The 20495-nt window shown below is 40.5% G+C and overlaps 1 protein-coding gene across 3 annotated transcripts in view; it reads left to right on the top strand.

Annotated features, from left to right (window-relative positions):
* Positions 1 to 20495, top strand: part of ern2 (endoplasmic reticulum to nucleus signaling 2) — a 77333-nt gene that overhangs the window by 52730 nt on the left and 4108 nt on the right. For 2 of the 3 annotated variants that reach the window (XM_033040882.1, XM_033040884.1), the window contains 10 exons: positions 293 to 452; positions 1375 to 1493; positions 5462 to 5647; positions 7093 to 7357; positions 12255 to 12345; positions 13805 to 13994; positions 15884 to 15983; positions 16237 to 16436; positions 17678 to 17825; positions 19761 to 19888. In XM_033040882.1, the coding sequence (XP_032896773.1) occupies positions 293 to 452; positions 1375 to 1493; positions 5462 to 5647; positions 7093 to 7357; positions 12255 to 12345; positions 13805 to 13994; positions 15884 to 15983; positions 16237 to 16436; positions 17678 to 17825; positions 19761 to 19888 (1587 nt within the window). The remainder of the gene's footprint in view (positions 1 to 292; positions 453 to 1374; positions 1494 to 5461; positions 5648 to 7092; positions 7358 to 12254; positions 12346 to 13804; positions 13995 to 15883; positions 15984 to 16236; positions 16437 to 17677; positions 17826 to 19760; positions 19889 to 20495) is intronic. The other variant, XM_033040883.1, reaches the window with a different exon arrangement.

The following is a 20495-nucleotide window of genomic DNA, read 5'->3' as shown; positions in this document are numbered from 1 at the left end:
CACACAGTGCTGGAGTAACTCAGCAGGTCAGGCAGTATCTCTGGAGAAAAAGGATGGGAGGCAGAAAAAGAAAGTCAACCCATCCTTTTTCTCTAAAGATGCTGCCTGACCCAGTAAGTTACTCCAGCACTTTGTGTCTACGTTCGGTATATACCAGCATCTACAGTTTCTTTCTACACTTTGCGACAAAGTACTTCCCTTGTCTTTTATTTATTATCTCGTCTTTAAAGAATGCTGTATGGGAATTTGTCTTCATCTAAAAAGGATATAGAACTTCCTGCTTTTCCCACAGCCTCGTGGAATCCCCATTGTACACATCGATGGTCCCACAACTGAGGATGTCACTGTGCGGGAGCAAAGTGCTTGCGAAAGAACACCGAGCACTCGAGTCAAATATCCCCAGGGGAGTATCCTTGCATCCAGTAACTTCAAGAGCCAATGGTTGTTCATAGGTGCGTAAATAACCTCCCTGTTACGGTAATAACGCACACAATCTTGACCATCGAGTGTGTATTAGTCAAATAAAGTAAAAGTCATATGCAGATCCACTGATCATTGTAATAATAATACACAGATCCTTGTGCAACACTCATTTCCACTCCTAATGAGTTATCATCCCCTTTGGAAATACATGGAAGGCAATGAACAAATTTGAATTAATAGACCTGAAAGCAAGCAAGTTAGAGAGGTGTTAATCTAGCATCTAGAACTTTCAATATGAAATTTCAAATAATTATTCTGCCTTAAAAATTAAGTAGCTACCATTGATCCATATTGATATATTTTATGAAAATGTTTTTTTCTCTTGTCTTTGAAATATTTTATGTTAGGTTATCATTAAAATAGAAATCAATTTGATTTATTTAAAATTACTGTGACTCATTTTTAGTATCTTAATATATTTTAACAGAGTCAAAGTAATAAGGCAATTTTTAAAAACATTTTTTTAGAACTGGTTGCTTCTAGTTTTGGAGGGACATTTATGTTTTAGATAATTTGATACGTCCCTATATGTTAGAATTGGATTATGGCCTCCTTTTGCATGTGAAATATTAATTGCATGCATGCTTAAAGTACATTGACTTTTATATAATCATGTGCACGTTGCGGAACAGGCACAATGAATTGCTGTTGACATGCAATAACCAGTTGGATATAGACTGATCATGATTTAATTGATTGGTGCACCAGACGCAAGGCACTGCCCCATATGAATTGTGCCAAATGGAAGATAGTATTGACGGGGTGGTGGCTTGAGGCTGTTTTATGCAGCTATCATTTTAAATGTTACTTGTACATACATTCATTTGGAATAATATCAAGTCTTTCTCATGGAAAGAAACAACAACTCATTTGGTCTTATTTTATTTCAAGGTCATCATGAAATGCCACCAGTTGCACACACTACAATCCTGAGGACATTTCCGGATCCTGTGAAGAAGAATAATGAGGCTATCATCACTACAAAGACAAACACGAGAACTATTGATGATGTATGTTGGTTTTGGTGATTTGCACCCCCCCCCCCCCCCCACACCCACTTTTGTCTGTGTGCAGTCTGTATATAGAAATTTGAGGCACATTGGTCGATGAAAATCAGAAGAAAAACTGCAGGCACCTGAGCTATCCTATATTCATTATCTACCTTATACTGACTCTCTGTTTTATTTCATAATATTATAAACCTATATAAGGTCAATAACCCGTGTTCAAAAGGGAACTGCAGATGCTGGAATATCGAAGGTACACAAAATTGCTGGAGGAACTCAGCGGGTGCAGCAGCATCTATGGAGCGAAGGAAATAGGCGACGTTTCGGGCCGAAACCCTTCTTCAGACTGATGGGGGGTGGGGAAAGAAAGAAGGAAAAAGGGAGGAGGAGGAGCCCGAGGGCGGGCGGATGGGAGGGTGGGAGGAGACAGCTAGAGGGTGAAGGAAGGGGAGGGGACAGCACCGGCTAGCCAAATTGGGGGAATTCAATGTTGATGCCATAAGGGCGCAAGGACCCCAGACGGAATATGAGGTGCTGTTCCTCCAATTTCCGCTGTTGCTCACTCTGGCAATGGAGGAGACCCAGGACAGAGAGGTCGGATTGGGAATGGGAGGGGGAGTTGAAGTGCTGAGCCACCGGGAGGTCATGTAGGTTAAGGCGGACTGAGCGGAGGTGTTTGGCGAAACGGTCGCCCCTCCCCTTCCTTCACCCTCTAGCTGTCTCCTCCCACCCTCCCATCCGCCCGCCCTCGGGCTCCTCCTCCTCCCTTTTTCCTTCTTTCTTTCCCCACCCCCCATCAGTCTGAAGAAGGGTTTCGGCCCGAAACGTCGCCTATTTCCTTCGCTCCATAGATGCTGCTGCACCCGCTGAGTTCCTCCAGCAATTTTGTGTACCTAAGGTCAATAACCCTCTTGGTAAGAATGGGAAATATGAAACACATTTTTAAGTCAATTCCATTCCTCCTGTCGATTGATATGAAACTTTATACCTAAAGTGATAGTTATCTTTCGTGTTAACAAACAAAACTTTGAGAGACACATGAAAAGCAATTTACCCCTGACCTCCAATAGATAAAAAATGATCAAATATTATGCCTCATGGACAGGGAAAGCTAGAAACATAGAAATTAGGTGCAGGAGTAGGCCATTCGGCCCTTCGAGCCTGCACCGCCATTCAATATGATCATGGCTGATCATCCAACTCAGTATCCCGTACCTGCCTTCTCTCCATACCCTCTGATCCCCTTAGCCACAAGGGCCACATCTAACTCCCTCTTAAATATAGCCAATGAACTGGCCTCGACTACCCTCTGTGGCAGAGAGTTCCAGAGATTCACCACTCTCTGTGTGAAAAAAGTTCTTCTCATCTCGGTTTTAAAGGATTTCCCCCTTATCCTTAAGCTGTGACCCCTTGTCCTGGACTTCCCCAACATCGGGAGCAATCTTCCTGCATCTAGCCTGTCCAACCCCTTAAGAATTTTATAAGTTTCTATAAGATCCCCTCTCAATCTCCTAAATTCTAGAGAGTATAAACCAAGTCTATCCAGTCTTTCTTCATAAGACAGTCCTGACATCCCAGGAATCAGTCTGGTGAACCTTCTCTGCATTCCCTCTAGGGCAATAATGTCCTTCCTCAGATTTGGAGACCAAAACTGTACGCAATACTCCAGGTGTGGTCTCACCAAGACCCTGTACAACTGCAGTAGAACCTCCCTGCTCAAATACTCAAATCCTTTTGCTATGAAAGCTAACATACCATTCGCTTTCTTCACTGCCTGCTGCACCTGCATGCCTACTTTCAATGACTGGTGTACCATGACACCCAGGTCTCGCTGCATCTCCCCTTTTCCTAGTCGGCCACCATTTAGATAATAGTCTGCTTTCCTGTTTTTGCCACCAAAATGGATAACCTCACATTTATCCACATTATACTGCATCTGCCAAACATTTGCCCACTCACCCAGCCTATCCAAGTCACCTTGCAGTCTCCTAGCATCCTCCTCACAGCTAACACTGCCCCCCAGCTTAGTGTCATCCGCAAACTTGGAGATATTGCCTTCAATTCCCTCATCCAGATCATTAATATATATTCTAAATAGCTGGGGTCCCAGCACTGAGCCTTGCGGTACCCCACTAGTCACGGCCTGCCATTGTGAAAATGACCCGTTTACTCCTACTCTTTGCTTCCTGTTTGCCAGCCAGTTCTCTATCCACATCAATACTGAACCCCCAATGCCGTGTGCTTTAAGTTTGTATACTAATCTCTTATGTGGGACCTTGTCGAAAGCCTTCTGGAAGGTCCAGATACACCACATCCACTGGTTCTCCCCTATCCACGCTACTAGTTACATCCTCGAAAAATTCTATAAGATTCGTCAGACATGATTTACCTTTTGTAAATCCATGCTGACTTTGTCCAATGATTTCACCACTTTCCAAATGTGCTGCTATCCCATCTTTAATAACTGACTCTAGTAGTTTCCCCACTACCGATGTTAGACTAACTGGTCTGTAATTCCCCGTTTTCTCTTTCCCTCCCTTCTTAAAAAGTGAGGTTATGTTTGCTACCCGCCAATCCTCAGGAACTACTCCTAGAATCTAAAGAGTTTTGAAAGATTACTAATGCATCCACTATTTCTGGAGCTACTTCCTTAAGTACTCTGGGATGCAGCCTATCTGGCCCTTGGGATTTATCGGCCTTTAATCCATTCAATTTACCCTAACACCACTTCCCGGCTAACCTGGATTTCACTCAATTCCTCCAACTCCTTTGACCCGCGGTCCCCTGCTATTTCCGGCAGATTATTTATGTCTTCCTTAGTGAAGACGGAACCAAAGTAGTTATTCAATTGGTCCTGCCATATCCTTGTTCCCCATGATCAACTCACCTGTTTCTGACTGCAAGGGACCTACATTTGTTTTAACTAATCTCTTTCTTTTCACATATCTATAAAAACTTTTGCAGTCAGTTTTTATGTTCCCTGCCAGTTTTCTTTCATAATCTATTTTTCCTTTCCTAATTAAGCCCTTTGTCCTCCTCTGCTGGTCTCTGAATTTCTCCCAGTCCTCCGGTATGCTGCTTTTTCTGGCTAATTTGTACGCATCATCCTTCGCTTTGATACTATCCCTGATTTCCCTTGTTATCCACGGATGTACTACCTTCCCTGATTTATTCTTTTGCCAAACTGGGATGAACAATTTTTGTAGTTCATCCATGCAGTCTTTAAATGTCTTCCATTGCATATCCACCGTCAACCCTTTTAGAATTAATTGCCAGTCAATCTTGGCCAATTCACGTCTCATACCCTCAAAGTTACCTTTCTTTAAGTTCAGAACCATTGTTTCTGAATTAACAATGTCACTCTCCATCCTAATGAAGAACTCAACCATATTATGGTCACTCTTGCCCAAGGGGGCACGTACAACAAGACTGCTAACTAACCCTTCCTCATTACTCAATACCCAGTCTAAAATAGCCTGCTCTCTCGTTGGTTCCTCTACATGTTGATTTAGATAACTATCCCGCATACATTCCAAGAAATCCTCTTCCTCAGCACCCCAGCCAATTTGATTCACCCAATCTATATGTAGATTGAAGTCACCCATTATAACGGTTTTGCCTTTGTCGCACGCATTTCTAATTTCCTGTTTGATACCATCTCCAACTTCACTACTACTGTTAGGTGGCCTGTACACAACACCCACCAGCATTTTCTGCCCCTTAGTGTTTCGCAGCTCTCCCCATACCGATTCCACATCCTCCAAACTAATGTCCTTCCTTTCCATTGCGTTAATCTCCTCTCTAATCAGCAACGCTACCCCACCTCCTTTTCCTTTCTCTCTATCCCTCCTGAATATTGAATATCCCTGGATGTTCAGCTCCCAATAAATCATATTTATTGAGAGATGTTTAGTTATATAGCAGTATTGTATGTTTACGTTGTAAACTAACAATTTTGAACTGTTCTTAAGTTTATGATGCCAAGTGACCAGATACAATCAAAATCATTTGATGACAGTTATCGGATGGACAGTGAAGTGAAGCAAGAGGCTGCAACAGAGACTGTGCCTGAATTGGGAAACCAAGATATTGTGACTGCAACCATACTTGCTATACTAATAGGATGTTGGGTGGTGTTTCTAGTCATGTATCCAAACGTAAGTGATGTTTCCGGTACAGTAATATCACGCCTCAGTAATGTGGTTAAAACAGCCTCCAATCTTCATTAGTCTTCTGATAATAATACAAGGCTTCATTTTTGATGACAAGTTGAATAATGATCATATGCACTTCAGCTTCCTACCATTAATATAATGATATGGTGGCTCTCAGCTCACTTAACATTGTGTTATTCTATTCCTTCAGCTCCCCTTCTACATTCTCTGCTGGACCCTTCTCCCACCCAGCTTCCCTCACTTAACCTGATGTTACAGTCATTCCAGCTCACCAGTGTTAGCCAACAGTTACACTAATTGCTCCACCATTCAAATCCCTCTATTAAATCTAGTGTCACAATCTCACACTCTCCTCCACTGATCGAATGAGCCTGTCCCACTTAGGCGATTTTTCAGCGGACTGCCGGTGACTGTCAAGTAGCTGGTAGTCGCATGAAAAACCCGGAACTGGAACGGTGACTGTCAGACACACACACGCACGCACACACACACGCATTGCAAAGGCGAGGGCCAGGGCAAGCGGGGGGAGCGCTGTCTAAAAAATTCCCACAGTGCAAAGCCAAGGTCATACAGACACACACCGCGATGAACAGGAAGGTTAGCGCTGTAATTAAGACAGCTAAAGCACAGTGTACGGTAAGTCCTTTAAAAGAGAGGGGAGAAGGAGTAGAGACAACTTTTAAGAAGCCAGAGATAGACGGCTGTGAAGTTCAGCGGACATTTAACATTACCAGTCGGTTCCTTGGTTCTGAAAACTACTGATTACTTATTTTTTCCCCCCAATGAGCCAATTAAATTTACCGGCTCCAACCTACGGGAACCTCTGAGAACCTCCGACCTCCTGGCAATCCACTAGGACCGCCTTGAGACCCACCTACAGCTCGAGAATTGTCGTTAATCTCCATGGCGACTTCATTTTAGTCGCCGCTAATTTTTCAACATGTTGAAAAATTCTCGGCGACCATAATGAGGCCGCGACTAGTTCCCAAAATGTGGGAACTCCTCACGACCATGAAGGCGGCTCCCCGGCAACCACCCGCAAACATGTGGCGACTGCAAAGTCTCCTGCAGTCGCCTAAAAAGCCGCTTAAATGGGACAGGCCCATAATGCTATCCCCAGCTCTCTCAATTAAAACATTGTTTCATAAACCTCCACTCATCATCAATTAATACAATGTTAAATGGACCACAACCTCCCTGTTATTAAGCTATTGATCCAATGATACATGCTCTCAGCCATCAACCTAACGAATATCCCCTTCACCCCTTACCCACAGTTCCACTCCAGTAAGCTAATGTTCATTACATACAGTATCAGTGATAATATCTTTGTTTGAAATCCATTTAAGAAATCAATCTGCCTAATTGTTCTACATTGTTGGGAAAGATACCCTATCTGCTCTTTTTCTCCATCTTTTCTGTGACAGAAAATGCACTGGCAGCAGAAATTACAACAGCAACAGCTGGAACAACAACTGGAGGAGAATTTCCAGCTGCTTCAGCAGCAGCCCTCACCCTCTGGTGACCAGAACAATTTGACTTCTTCAGAATGCACGGAAATATCTCAAACTTCCCAAAAAGAAGCCCAAGGACCCAACTCCCCAGTTCGTGACAGCAGTAACCAATCATCAGAGCAACCTCCTGATAACAGTTTGTACAATGGTACTCTCTGTTATGATGAAATAGTGGCTGGTTGGTATTGAGCTTATCTATGGTTTTGTTTGCAAATTTGTTCTCTTTTCCAGAAAACAAGTATCCTACATTCTAATCAGTCAAACAAGAATTGTCTATCCTTGGGCAAAACAAAGGAGGAATTAATGACGTTGTGAGTAGGAAGGAACTGCAGATGCTGGTTTATACTGAAGATAGACACAAAGTGCTGGAGTAACTGAGCGGGTCAGGCAGCAAAGAAGGGTTCTGACCCGAAACATCACCCATTCTTTTTCTCCAGAGATGCTGCCTGACCCACTCAGTTACTCCAACACTTTGTGTCCATTTGATGAATTAATGACGACCTATTACAAATGTAACTCTTATCATGTTGAGATTCATGCGCAATTAAAATCTGATTTCTTTAGTTGCTCATAAGACAACCCTCCCATCCTAAGAATTAGCCCAGTGAATTTATTTTGAACTGCCTCCAATGCAAATGTATCTTTTATGAATACCCATACCTAGTAGTAAGTGGGCTGTCTGTCAGACAGTGTGTGATTTTAAGAAAAATAAAAGCAAACAGTACAACTGGAATTGCCAAGTTTCTTTTTGATTGACATTGACAGACACCATAGGAAATAATTTTCTGTGGGGAAGTAACAAGATGAACAAGGTAGTAAAGAGGAACAAGTTAAATCAGAGTGAGAATTAAGTTGGAACATTATCATTAACTAATATCGTGGAGGGTCTGAACATGACACAAAGAATGAATGGGAGCAGTAAAGAGTAGAATGAAGTGAAATGTCAAACGGGGGGGAAACTGGCATTGTCAGTTGGGCCATTTATTGTAACCCTTCTTAAAATTGGGCACAATGTAGGCAATCCATTTGCTGTTCATTTCTTAAACACATTTTTCAACTTACTCTGTCATTTCGAATAAACTACAAAGTGTAATGTACCATCTCACCAAGCATGCAATATCAGTATCTCCTGGAAACGTAGTAATGGAAAATGGGAATAGACCAAGTGAATGTACCAAATATCTGTGCAAAGTTTTGAACCTCTTACATCATAAAAGATACATTTGCATTGGAGGCAGTTCAAAATAAATTCACTGGGCTAATTCTTAGGATGGGAGGGTTGTCTTATGAGCAGCTAAAGAAATCAGATTTTAATGTGGAGTTTAGACGAATGAGTGGTGATCGTATTGAAACATAAGAGATCATGAGGAGACATGACTGGATATATGTCAACATTTTTCAACTAATGGTAGATAGAGGGAACATAGTTACAAGGTTTAAGGCAGTCCTTTAAAATGGAGGTGCATAAGAATTTCCAGCAGAGGATGGTGAATATGTGGAATTCTCTACTCTGGAGGGTTATGGAAGCTGGATCATTGAGAGCAAATTTTGAAAGTTCAGGGAATGAAGGACTATGGGGACTGGCACAGAAGATAAGACAAAGTCCAGTTCAGATCAGCCATATTGAATTGTGAGGGTACACAAAAATGCTGGAGAAACTCAGCGGATGCAGCAGCATCTATGGAGCGAAGGAAATAGGTAACGTTTTCCTTCGCTCCATAGATGCTGCTGCACCCGCTGAGTTTCTCCAGCATTTTTGTGTACCTTCGATTTTCCAGCATCTGCAGTTCCTTCTTGAACATATTGAATTGTGAGATGAGCTTGAAGGGCCAAATGGGCTACTCCTGCTATTTTCTTATGTTCTTTTATTATCTGAAAATGGTCTTAAATTACTAACAACTAAATGTGAATTTCTTTCCATATATACAGTGGCTTGCAAAAGTATTCATACCCCTTGAACTTTTCCACATTTTGTCACGTTACAACCACAAACGTAAATGTATTTTATTGGGATTTTATGTGATAGACCAACACAAAGTGGTGCATAATTGTGAAGTGGAAGGAAAATGATACATGGTTTTCAAATTTTTTTACAAATAAAAAACTGAAAAGTGTGGCCTGCAAAAGTATTCAGCCCCTTTTACTCTGATACCCCTAAATAAAATCCAGTGCAACCAATTGCCTTCAGAAGTCACCTAATTAGTAAATAGAGTCCACTTGTGTGTAATCTAATCTCAGTATAAATACAGCTGTTCTGTGAAGGCCTCAGAGGTTTGTTAGAGAACATTAGTGAACAAACAGCATCATGAAGCCCAAGGAACACACCAGACAGGTCAGGGATAAAGTTGTGGAGAAGTTTAAAGCAGGGTTAGGTTATAAAAAAATATCCCAAGCTTTGAACATCTCACGGAGCACTGTTCATCCATCGTCCGAAAATGGAAAGAGTATGGCACAATTGCAAACCTACCAAGACATGGCCGTCCACCTAAACTGACAGGCCGGGCAAGGAGAGCATTGATCAGAGAAGCAGCCAAGAGGCCCATGGTAACTCTGGAGGAGCTGCAGAGATCCACAGCTCAGGTGGGAGAATCTGTCCACAGGACAACTATTAGTCGTGCACTCCACAAATCGGGCCTTTATGGAAGAGTGGCAAGAAGAAAGCCATTGTTGAAAAAAAGCCATAAGAAGTCCTGTTTGCAGTTTGCCACAAGCCATGTGGGGGACACAGCAAACATGTGGAGGAAGGTGCTCTGGTCAGATGAGACCAAAATTGAAGTTTTTGGCCTAAACGCAAAACGCTATGTGTGGCGGAAAACTAACACTGCACATCACCCTGAACACACCTTCCCCACTGTGAAACATGGTGGTGGCAGCATCATGCTGTGGGGATGCTTTTATTCAGCAGGGACAGGGAAGCTGGTCAGAGTTGATGGGCAGATGGATGGAGCCAAATACAGGGCAATCTTGGAAGAAAACCTGTTAGAGTCTGCAAAAGACTTGAGACTGGGGCAGAGGTTCACCTTCCAGCAGGACAACGACCCTAAGCATACAGCCAGAGCTACAATGGAATGGTTTAGATCAAAGCATATTCATGTGTTAGAATGGCCCAGTCAAAGTCCAGACCTAAATCCAATTGAGAATCTCTGGCAAGACTTGAAAATTGCTGTTCACAGACGCTCTCCATCCAATCTGACTGAGCTTGAGCTATTTTGCAAAGAAGAATGGGCAAAAATTTCAGTCTCTAGATGTGCAAAGCTGGTAGAGACATACCCCAATAGACTTGCAGTTGTAATTGCAGCGAAAGGTGGTTCTACAAAGTATTGACTCAGGGGGGCTGAATACTTTTGCACACCACACTTTTCAGTTTTTTATTTGTAAAAAAATTTGAAAACCATGTATCATTTTCCTTCTACTTCACAATTATGCACCACTTTGTGTTGGTCTATCACATAAAATCCCAATAAAATACATTTACGTTTGTGGTTGTAACGTGACAAAATGTGGAAAAGTTCAAGGGGTATGAATACTTTTGCAAGCCACTGTACATAGCAAAATAATGTTGTCACACTTTACAGATTTATTTCAGCACATACCAGCTCTGCATAGGTGCAGACAAACTTGTCCTACTCCCCTTGGCTCTCCTCATAGTCCTGCAATACATTCCATTAACTATTTATCCCTTTTGAATATGCTTACACTACTGCATTTGGCAATGCATTCTAGACCCTAGCCACTGCAGCTTTAAAAATAATTCCTCTTGTCAATTCTGGTATCTTTGCTTGTCACATGCAATCTAGGTCCCCTCGTTCTTGACCTCTGCTAATGCGAACACAATATTAGGGTGGCACTGTGGCATAGCGGCAGAGTTGCTGCCTTACAACGCCAGAGACCTGGGTTCGATCATGATTGCAGGTGCTGTTTGCACAGAGTTCGTACGTTCGCCATATAACCTCGTAGGTTTTCTCTGGGTATTCCAGTTTCCTCCCACATTCCAAAGATGTGCAGGTCTGTGGGTTAATTGGCATCTGTAAATTGTCCCTAGTGTGTTGGATAGAATTAGTGTACAGGCGATCATTGATTGGCATGGACTTGATTCCCAAAGGGCCTGTTTCCACACTAGGTCTAAACTAAATATTCCATTCATGGCCAACTCAGTGTTTCACAAAAAATCATTATCCCTTCCTTGCTCTTGTACTTTATGCCACTACTTAGAAAATCCAGGATCCTGTATATTTTTTATTCACTTTTCCAACCAGTTTTCATTTTTCACATTTCTTTTGTATCCCACCACAATGTCCAATTTCATTTCAATCTCTCCATTTCATTTTTGCTTTCTCCTGCTAATTGTCAGTATTTGTATCATAAATTCAAGGTTAATGAAAGGTTCCAACTTAATTCTCATTCTGATTTAATTTTGTCCTCTGTTATTTTGTTCATCTTGCTACCTCTCTATTGACAAACGGTACAGGGGATAATTTTCAGTATCAACATGTGAGAAACTTGGCAGCAGTAGCAGTAGTAATGCATATTATTAATATTATTATTATTAGGAACAATGTGTAACAATTACTACTAGGTTTGGGCATTCATGATGTGGACACATATTGATGTGGCAGAGGAGCATTGAAATATGCTTCTCCTTAATTTCCCCTCTGATGATAGTCTGATCAAGATGTAGGTCTCTCACAAAAAAGTCCTAATACCAATGAAGATAGTGAGTTTTAAAATTGATAACCTAGATTATTTTTTTTAAGTGCCCCTAATTTCCACATAATTCCCAGCTAGTTTGTTTTTCCATCATGTCTCAATCTGTCTCACTTTTACCAATTTCTAATTACTCAAATATAAATATTACATAAGAGAATTGCTTTTTTATCAAGTTGATTAGAATTATCCTTTTAAAAGAAGTCATATTGTTACTGTGCTCCATTCCCAGACATTAATTAAATGAGGAGCCTAGATTCAAATAATGAGTTAAGAATAGGGGGAATGTTTTTGAATCTTGAGGTCTGCCAAACAAATGGCCTTGCTACTGTTCAATAAGTCAATGGAGTTCTATCTTCTCTCTGATCCAGGTGCAGCAACCAACTTAGTTACAATAGGAAAGATTTCCTTCAACCCAAAAGAAGTACTGGGTCATGGAGCCGAGGGAACATTTGTTTTTCGGTAAGACAAGGAAAGTCCTAAGTGATATGTAATCTTATTAATAATCTGTGGAAGAATGGATCAGTGAGCATCATATCTGTTTTTGAAAATGTAACCCTTCCTGCTAGTGTCAAAGTTAGAACTCCTGGTATGTATTGGAGCTTTAAATGCTTTACTTTGCGCTGAATGTCAACTTCTTGCTTTGATACAGAGTTTCAGATACTGGGTAGAGTTTAATTCTTTCTCCACTTGAAATGAGGAAGATTCATTCCCAAGTCTGCTGCACCTCCTCACAGATAGTTCCATAAAATGACATTGATGGAGCGTAGGGGGAGGGAACATAGGAAGCGAGGAGGCCATCCATTGCTTGGGCCTGTCCACCAATCAATTCAATAAAGGTCAATACTCCATATTAATTCACTACCCTTGCTTCAAACTCTATTAATACCTAGCAAAAATATGTTATCTTTTGAAGTTACAATTGAATCCCAATCTTAGTGGCATTTTTAATGGAGAATGATTCTCAAAGCTATTAACACAAAGAAGTATTTTCATGGAGACACAAGAGACTGTAGATGCTGGAATCTCAAGAGTCAAGTGTTTTATTGTCCTATGTACCAAAGTGCAACAATGAAATTCTTACTTGCAACAGCAAAACAAGTTTGTAGATGCAGTACTCAATACTCAAAAATATATATATTTAAAGTTCAATAAATTAAAAAACCCAATATAGTGCAAAACAAAACCTGAAGTCCTTAGTGCAACCAAGGCAGTTCGTAGTTTGGAGTTCAGTTGGGGTTTGTAGTGTTCAATAGCCTGATGGTTGTTGGGAAGAAGCTGTTCCTCAACACACAGTTTTCAGACTCCTATAAGTTCTTCCCGATGGCAGGAGTGAAATGAGAGCATGGCCAGGATGGTGTGGGTCCATGACGATGCTGGCTGACTTTTTGAAGCAGCGTCTCCTATAGATCCCTTTGATGGTGGGGAAGTCACTACCCCTGATGGACTGTGGAGTGTTCACCACTTTTTGTAATCTACTACATTCTTGAGCATTCAAGTTGACGAAGCAATCAGTCAATATGCTTTCTCTGTCACACACCTGTAAAAGCTCAAGAGAGTATTAGTCGACATGTCGAATCTCTTCAATCTTCTAAGGAAGTCCTTGGTTTTACTGACGTTGAGAGCAAGGTTGTTGTTCTGGCACCATTCAATCAGTCCATCAATCTCCTTCCAATACCTGAATCATTATCTGTAATTTATCCAATCTCCATCAGATAGCTTGTTGATAAACTATTCCCTCATATCAATCTTGCAGGTGTAGACACTATCAGTAAGTGGGATCTTTTTTTTTTTGCCTCACACTGACCTTGTATCTATAGAGCTTTATTTTTTATGTACTTATTCTTATTACTTTTTTTTTTAACTGTCCAGTTTGCATTTTGTACCCAGTAAAGTAACTGATATCCTGTTCATTTTCCAGGGGCACCTTTGATGACCGTAATGTTGCTGTGAAAAGAATTCTCCCTGAGTGTTTCAATTTTGCTGACCGTGAAGTTCAGCTCCTTCGGGAATCTGATGAGCATCCCAATGTCATTCGCTATTTCTGTACTGAAAGGGACAAGCAGTTTTATTATATTGCAATTGAACTGTGTACTGCTACACTACAAGAGGTGAATCAGTGGTTTTCTAATGATGTGGTTTGTCATCTTGCTCTCCAAAGTTATTTAGTTGAAACCTGTTTGCATTGAAGACCTTTGTATAACCTGGTCAATGTTTAGAATTCATTCATGAATACATAGAAACATAGAAAATAGGTGCAGGAGTAGGCCATTTGGCCCTTCGAGCCTGCACCGCCATGTGATATGATCATGGCTGATCACCCAACTCAGTATCCCATCCCTGCCTTCTCTCCATACCCCCTGATCCCTTTAGCCACAAGGGCCACATCTAACTCCCTCTTAAATATAGCCAATGAACTGGCCTCAACTACCTTCTGTAGCAGAGAATTCCACAGATTCACCACTCTCTGTGTAAAAAATGATTTTCTCATCTCGGTCCTAAAAGACTTCCCTCTTATCCTTAAACTGTGACCCCTAGTTCTGGACTTTCCCAACATTGGGAATAATCTTCCTGCATCTAGCCTGTCCAACCCCTTAAGAATTTTGTAAGTTTCTATAAGATCCCCCCTCAATCTTCTGAATTCCAGCATGTACAAGCCGAGTCTATCCAGTCTTTCTTCATATGAAAGTCCTGCCATCCCAGGAATCAGTCTGGTGAACCTTCTCTGTACTCCCTCTATGGCAAGAATGTATTTCCTCAGATTAGGAGACCAAAACTGTACGCAATACTCCAGGTGTGGTCTCACCAAGACAACTGCAGTAGAACCTCCCTGCTCCTATACTCAAATCCTTTTGCTATGAACAATGAACAATACAATATAGTATTAATATGGGCAAATTGTGCACTTTCATGAAGCATTCAAATGTATAAATACATTTAAAATAAGGAAATTAGGCATTAAAGGGAATCATGAGTTTCTTCTTTCACGGCTAAGTAATAGCGTTATAACCAATACCATTACAACCAATGGTATAATGGGTTCAGTAGATTTTAGATTAAACCATAAAGTGAGAACCTGAATAAGTAAGGTTATTAAAAACAAGTCCCTGTATAGTAATTGTGCTTGGACATGGACATTACATTGATAATTCTTAAATAAAAAGAATTGGTAATAATTTGCAGGTTTACTAATCTCATTACAGTCACTTATATCAAAAATGTATTTTCCCCTTCAAAGTAACTTTTATTGGGGCAAATAAATTCTTCCAGAGCCTGCATCAGCCCCCACCCTATATATAGTCCCACTAAATGTGCCATGGTCACGTACAACATGTGCTGGCATGGAAGTACTTTAATTCTCCAAGTATTAGAAGAAATAATTGAGACAAATGGACATTAGGAACAGGTTAATTTGGGTTGAAATCCAACTTGCACAAAAACCATTCTGTAACATTTGCATTTGTTGCACTACTCTACCAAAAGGTGAGGTTAGTGGATGTGAATGTCTTGTTCGTGCATTATGTGCAGTTTGTACAATGGGGCAGAGTAGGGAATTATTACTCCTTTATCTATCTTATCCAGCTTCTGGCCTGGGAGTATTTGATGCAACAAAATAGAGGGAGCTTTGTTCTGCATATAACCCCGGGAACTTTTGATCAAGTATTCTGCAGAACATGCTTCCTATATTTGTCCTGTATTTAATCATGTTGTATTTGAACTGAGTGCTTCTGGTATTCTATTCCACACCACTATTGCACCTTGATATTAAAATTATTCTTGAGGGGTGTGATTTTTCTCATTATGTTAAATGTGAAACATCATTGACAAAACTGAAATGGGAAAACTCAACATGTATGCAGAGGAAAAGCAAAATTATCATTTCGGATCACCGACTTTTAATCAGTTCTGACTACTGAATAGTTCCAGATTTTACTGTACTATTTCAGATATCCAGCAAGTGTAATATTTTGCTCATATTTTATTTCACTTCATCTTTCAGTATGTGGAAGATTCCAAGTTTGACCATGTTAATCTGGATCCAGTCACGGCACTCTTTCAGACTATGTCTGGTCTAGCTCATCTACATTCTCTTAATATTGGTAAGTCCTTTCATCTGCTCACCAAAAAATCTAAAATTACAACAGCAAAAAAAAAAGGAAGTTTGGTACATCAAGTCTAGATTGATATATCTGTTTGCAACTCACTTGGTCTACTCTCCTACTCGATTTTTTGTTGTCATCAGAGTATCTAATCGCTCTTTGCCCCTTAATACTCCTGAAGCAAGTTACAATGTAAAGTTGTTATTGCTGGCAAATCTAATCTATCTTTTATTTCTGTGATTCTGGGTTCCAGTCCATCGTGATTTGAAACCACGCAACATCCTCATCTCCCTGCCAAACTCTCATGGGAATGTGAGGGCAGTGATCTCAGACTTTGGCCTCTGTAAGAAACTGTCTGCTGGGCATCACAGTTTCAGCCTGCGCTCGGGCATACCTGGTACAGAGGGCTGGATTGCACCAGAGGTATTACAAGAGGATCCCAAGGATAAGGCTGTGAGTTTGGACATAAAGCTGGACATATTATTCTCATAAGATCGACATTACATGATATAAAGAAAATCAGGGGGTTGTATTAGTGAAAAGACAATTAAAGACAGTAAAACTTCTAACTGAGAAATTAAACCAGCAGGAGACTGGGGTAATAATTTAAATTGCAGACTGAGAGCTTAAACCAGTTCTGTCAGTGACAGGTCATGGGACTATAATATAACTGAGTATACTAATAATATAAAGATGGGAGGAATATTACGTTGTGAGGAGGATGCAAACAATCTGCAAATAAATTATTTATAGAGGTTTTCTCTATCCTAAAGGACTGTCGTTGCTCAGTTATTGAGGCCAACTGATGCTAAGAATGCTAGATTTTTTGACAAGAGGAAACTAATTTTACAGGAATTGAGCAGAGAAAGTGGCTAAGAGTGAGGTCAGCATGATATTGATTGGCAGAGCAGTGTCGAGTCAAGGGGCTGTATGGTTCGCTGCTGTTACAGCTTCTGATGTTCCAGTGACATCAGGGTTTAGCTCAGGGCTGATAACTGAGTGCACAACAATTAGGCAAGACTGATGAGTTCAAAATTCAAGACAAGTCAACACAACTAATAACAAGATCCAGGACAACTAAACCCAAGTGACATCAGGATTCAAGACAAATAAATACAACGCACGGTGGCGCAGTGGTAGAGTTGCAGCCTTACGCCGTTTGTAGAGCCAGTGACGCGGGTTTGATCCCAACCACGGGTGTTGTCTGTACGGAGTTTGTATGTTCTACTGTGACGGCATGGGTTTTCTCTGAGATCTTCGGTTTCCTCCCACATTCCAAAGACGTACAGGTTTGTAGGTTAATTGGCTTGGGTTTGTATACTTGGTTTTAGAGTAAAATTGTTCATAGCATGTGTAGGATAGTGTTAATGGGGATCGTTGGTCAGTGCAGACTCGGTGGGCCAAAGGGCTGGTTTCCGCACTGTATCTCTAAACTAAACTAAAAGCAGCATTCAAGACAGGTAAGCAGGCCTGATAGGATTTGGGAGAGGTGAGCAGGTCAATTGACAGGAATGGGTTTCTTCCTGATTTAACCAATAACTGAAACTGGACATGCTAGGCTTCTATATGATGTTTATTGGTGGAGATGGGAGAATAATAATTACAATAAAAGGAATCCAAATGTTATTAAATGTTGTTGTTCATTATATGTGCCAGAATCACTTCTAGAATAACACTGATTATTTCCCCAACAGACGTACGCAATAGACATTTTCTCAGCAGGCTGTGTCTTTTACTATGTTGTTTCCGAGGGAAAGCATCCATTTGGTGAATCGTTCAGACGGCAGAGTAATATCTCAATAGGGTGGTACACGTTGGAGCATTTTGAACAAGAGACGCACGGTAAAAAATATATAATTTTTGATTGTGATTGCAGCCTGGATTTTATATCCCAGCATCATTGGCACAAAATGGCTCCTTCTAACCAGACTTGATAAAACCAAACTTAGCTGTATATTTTTGGATCTATTAATAAGTAATTAGCTATTTCTCAATGCATAGCTTTAGGATATTGCCAACTGCTTACATAATAATAATAATAATAATATATCTTTTATTGTCATTGCACGTCAGTGCAACGAGATTTAGTGTGCAGCTCCACTGATGTACAAGAAAGGTAAATAAATACAATACATAAATAAACAAGCTGAATTGATTGACGTGACCATCTGAGGGAGATTGTCCAAAGGGGGTGGGTGGGGGGGGCACTCATTAGGGCCGGTTCAGAGCCGCTATAGCTATAGTGGACAAACAGGCAAATCTGGCCCGCAGCTTGAGTGCATTCACTAAAAGTATAGTTTCAGCCTGATCCAGATAAGTTTTTAATATATTTGCATGATTGTGGCACAACTGCAGGAAAGAGCTTTTTTTTTCTTAGAATTGATCTACTGCAATTAGAAACATAGAAAATAGGTGCAGGAGTAGGCCATTCGGCCCTTCGAGCCTGCACTGCCATTCAATATGATCATGGCTGATCATCCAATTGTAGTGGAAACCTTATTAATTACATGAATATTCCTATCATGTAAATAAACTTCTGATAAAACTAATCTGAAATGGTATCTGAAGCAATATATAAGCACCAAATACCGATGTCGTTAATATCGTTCTAATTGCCACCACTGGTGTGAAGAATATAAAGGAGCAAATTTGCAGAGCAATTACAGGGAGGTGAAGGAACAATCGGATAGTAATAGTGAGGGATAGTGACAGTGTGAATGTTTTTTTTAAAAAGACATTTGGATAGGTACATGGATAGGAAAGCTTTAGAAGGGTTTGGGCCAAATACAGTTAGGTGGGACTATTGGAGACAGGGCATCTTGGTCTGCGTGGGCAAATGGGCTGCATGGAACCTACCTGGCTGCAATTGACTTCCGTTAATCTAATACAGACTGAAGTAGTCATAACATACAAGAGGGGAGGGACTTCATCAATCAGTATTTTTCCAGTCCGGTGGAAAGGATATATTGCTGACTTTGTTTCTGCAGAATAAAGTGGATTATGCAAATCAATTGTCAGTGGATTATCATTTAAGGATCAGTGATCCTGGTGCCGTAAATTTTAGATTCACTTTGGAAAAAAATATTGAGTAACCTAGAGTACAATGATAATTTTGATGCACTAAAAGATCTAGAAAGAAATCAGAAAAGATTTATAAGGATGGTTCCAGGGTAACAGGTTGTCAAGTGAAGATCAATTATTCTACTAGAGAAAAAAGATTGAGAGGCAATTGTTGGAAATGTGAAAAGGGAATAAAGATAAACTGTTTCCATCTGAACTTCATTTTCAGTTTGCTTAAACTATTCAATGGTCCAATGGTGACTGCATCATCAGCATCAGATTCATCCTAGGTGGTGGTGGTGATTACCTTGAAGTACCTGCTCTCTGTGTAGACATTGTTCATAAACCTCTATTAAATGTCCTAGGTTTTGTATCGGTGCTCTCAATGTACAATAGCTAAAATTAATATAAAATGAAGGAGTTATATAGTGTATGAGACAAACTACTGGATGAGCTCAGTGGATCAGGCAGCATCTGTGGAGGGAAATTGACGTTTTGAGTCCAGATTCTTCCTCTGGACTGGATCCTTCCTTAGGCCAGGAGAGTTCTGACCTAAAAGGGCAGTCCATTACCCTCCACAGATGCTGCCTGGTCCACTGAGCTCCTCCATTGCTTTGTTTTTTTGATCCAGATTGCAGCATGTGCGATTTATTGTGTCACTAAGTTATATAATGTATTGTAATGCAATATAATGTATTGTTTTGGCTCTTTCTTTAGAGAATATTGTGGGTAAACACCTGATTGAACAAATGATCAGTGACAATCCACAACAACGTCCCTCCACTCAGTGTGTCTTGAAACATCCTTTCTTTTGGACTAAAGAAAAACAGCTTCAATTCTTTCAGGTAACTTCCCCTCAGGGAAAAAATAATCCATTCAATGTGACCTATAAAAAGGAAACGTTTTTACAGGACTGGCTGCGGACATGTTATTTTCTAAATTTCCATGATATGGTATTGCCCACCAAGATAAGATTGAAAGACTCACAGAACAGCTCACTGTCTTTACTTTTAATGGATAGAATAATAGAGGAACATCTACAATCAGAGCCTGAACAGCAATAATTGGATAATTTGTTCTATGACTGTAGAGACAAAGGAAGGCAAATGGGGATGGCACTCATACTATTGGTCAATCATGATAAATATGTTTTTAATATTCCTTTGAGACCAGATAACAAACGTATGTATTCTAGGCACATTGGAACCTTGTGTCACAAGTGAATGGCAGTAAACCATTTCCATTCAGTTATACCAATACTCTACTTGTCTAGGATACCTGAGTTTTATTTCCCGATTAAAAATTGGCATGGTAATGATGGAATTTGGAGCTACATTCTTATTTAATGGCATCTCAGATAATGCTTGGTCCTCTTTTAACTATTAAACATGCACTACTCTTTACCCAGTACTTGAAGAAAAGCAAGGGGTGATAATCTAAAAAGTCTCACGC

This window comes from Amblyraja radiata, chromosome 22, assembly GCF_010909765.2.
Source record: "Amblyraja radiata isolate CabotCenter1 chromosome 22, sAmbRad1.1.pri, whole genome shotgun sequence".
Classification (NCBI taxonomy): Eukaryota; Metazoa; Chordata; class Chondrichthyes; order Rajiformes; family Rajidae; genus Amblyraja; species Amblyraja radiata.
Note: the sequence above shows the minus strand (reverse complement) of the source record. Positions and strands in the feature narration are given on the sequence as shown.